General features: G+C 43.6%; 1 protein-coding gene across 1 annotated transcript in view; it reads left to right on the forward strand.

Moving 5' to 3' along the window:
* Positions 1 to 351: 351 nt before the first annotated feature.
* Positions 352 to 2,450, forward strand: part of hcn4 (hyperpolarization activated cyclic nucleotide-gated potassium channel 4) — a gene marked incomplete at both ends in the record, with an annotated part of 127,899 nt that continues 125,800 nt past the window's right edge. Inside the window, 1 exon segment of the mRNA XM_080843573.1 lies at positions 352 to 1,037. Coding sequence (XP_080699699.1) covers positions 352 to 1,037 — 686 coding nt within the window.

Here is a 2,450-nt window from a genome sequence, read left to right on the forward strand (position 1 = left end):
ATGCCGAGGTTGCTTCCAGCTTTTTTCATGACTTTGTGGTCGCCGGATCAGAGCAATACAGTGCCTTGCAACAGGAGTGTTATGGTGAAACGGGATAGCCTGTTACCCCTGCGCGAAGAGGCTTATTTTAACTGTCAGGTAATGTTCCAGATGATCTTCCTGCCCAGGCATCACAGGCAAAGCAGCCTGTATCAGTGTATGGCTCGCATGGTTCTACACTAGCTCCAAAACGAGTCTGTTCAGTCACATTTAGGGAGCTGTGGGATTCGTGGCAAAATCACAACAGTCTGATTCTGGATTTCTTTTTTTTATTTTGTAGTATATTGATCATCTCGTTGTTTCAATGTCATAATGGACAGGTTGCATTCCTCCATGCGTAAAAGGCTCTACAGCTTGCCACAGCACATTGGACAGAAAGCTTCGATCATGGGTGATGGGGAAGACGGCGACAAGGACACCCGGAGAAAGAGCATCAGGATGAAGCCCCTGCCATCTCCGACCTCTGGGGGAAGCTTCAAAGGCATCGGAGAGACCAAAAGCGGAGATTCGGTGATCATGGAAACGGACATCGGGAGACCCATGAAGACCAGCTCAAACGGGGATTGCAGGAGGTTCCGGGGCAGCCTGTCGTCCATCACCAGTCGGCATGTCCACGACCCGGACTCGGCGGAGGAGAGGCGCCTCATCACTGAAGGAGATGTCACCCCGAGTGAGGAGAGTCCCCCTGGAGCGATCGGTGGCGGAGCGGACCGAGGTGCGCAAGGCTGTGGAGCTGGAAACGGCAGCGGCGTAGCCCAGCACGGCTCTCCCGACCAACAGTCGGGGTTCATAAAGTTGGATTGTATTGACCAAATTTTACCGGATGACGAAAGATATTATCAAGCGGGGTTCATGCACAGACAGTTTGGGGCACTGCTGCAACCTGGGGTCAACAAGTTCTCTCTACGGATGTTTGGGAGTGAAAAGGCAGTCGAAAGGGAACAGGAGCGGGTTAAATCCGCCGGATTTTGGATAATTCATCCATACAGTGATTTCAGGTAACGAACCACCCATGACGTTCTCAAAATCACTATGCGCTTCTGTCTTGATGGGGTGACATCACTTACACATCCTTCAATTTAAGTTACAGTCCAAAGTAATTACCTTTTACTGATTCCAATTTTATGGCTCTTAAGCAAAGTAATACTCGCTGTGAGAGACGGCAATCTGATGAGCAGGGGGATTCTATCCATAGCACACCAGGGCGTAATTACAATTAATCTAAATAATAATTTAAATGCAATCATTTAAAATACAAACGTGAAGCCTAAACATAAATCAGTTCAGAAAATATTACCTTGTAAAGAAAAAGACATTTAAATATTTACCACAATATTGATTTAAAGAGTCAGACAGAATAGTTGAATAGAGATTAAGAGATTAAGACGAAACAGTGCAAAAAAAGAATGTCCTAAAATATGTCATCTAATGCATTCTTAATTACCATGTGTTGTTAGTGACCATAGAGAATATTAAAGCTATATATTTTAGGCAAGCCTATCAGAAATAAAGAACACATTTTGTGGGATATCAGTCATTGCATTAGAGGAACAGACACATATTTGTATTTCTATTAAATTACTTTATTCAAAACTTTTCCTGCTTTAAACAACAAATTTTAATTCAAGCCGCACATCTTATATAACCACTGCACAAAATAGACACCCCATTAAATGTCAAGCTCTGAGACTATAAGTACTTATGACCCGGTAAAAGGACAGGCTTCTGAAAAAAAAATCATTGTTTCTGTGTGGACAACACGTTGCACATTTCCCCTGAACCTGGCATACCGGACAGTGAAAGTGCATAAGGGTCACAGTGCCCCCCCCCCCCCCCCCCGCATGTCATTCCCTCTCACTTTATTAATTAAGCCTCGTCCTTGAGGATGACATTGACTACGAACATTTGTCACTGTGGCTTTGAAAGGTGGCAGTTTCTCAGCATTATGCAGTGTTTACGCTAGCTCATAGGCCCTCAGGCCTAATACGTCTCCTGGCATGTGATTGAAGAGATATTAACTAGCCCTATAGCTCACCGGAGTGGAAGACATCCAGGCTAGTGATATTAATGTGTTGATAATGATGCTTAAAATAGCTTACATGTCTGTTTGCATCTCATGTTTGCTTGGTATTTATTTACAGTGAGGTCTTTTTTTTATTTTTATTTGAACTCATATAGGCAACATAATGTCTTATTATAGCAAAGTCTTTATTATTTTACAGGGAAGGGTTGCACTCAATCATTACTCTCTATTGTATTACCACACATTCAACTGCAACATGCAGTTAGGCAAGCTCTGTTTGTTTCCAGGAAGGTGAACAGGAGACGTCAGCTAGCCCCATTTCTGTGACTGTGTCCATTTATCTCTGACTCACCATAGAGAGACTGGCACAGTTTACACAGAAGACACT

This window comes from Sprattus sprattus (genome assembly GCF_963457725.1).
Source record: "Sprattus sprattus genome assembly, chromosome: 8".
Taxonomy (NCBI): Eukaryota; Metazoa; Chordata; class Actinopteri; order Clupeiformes; family Clupeidae; genus Sprattus; species Sprattus sprattus.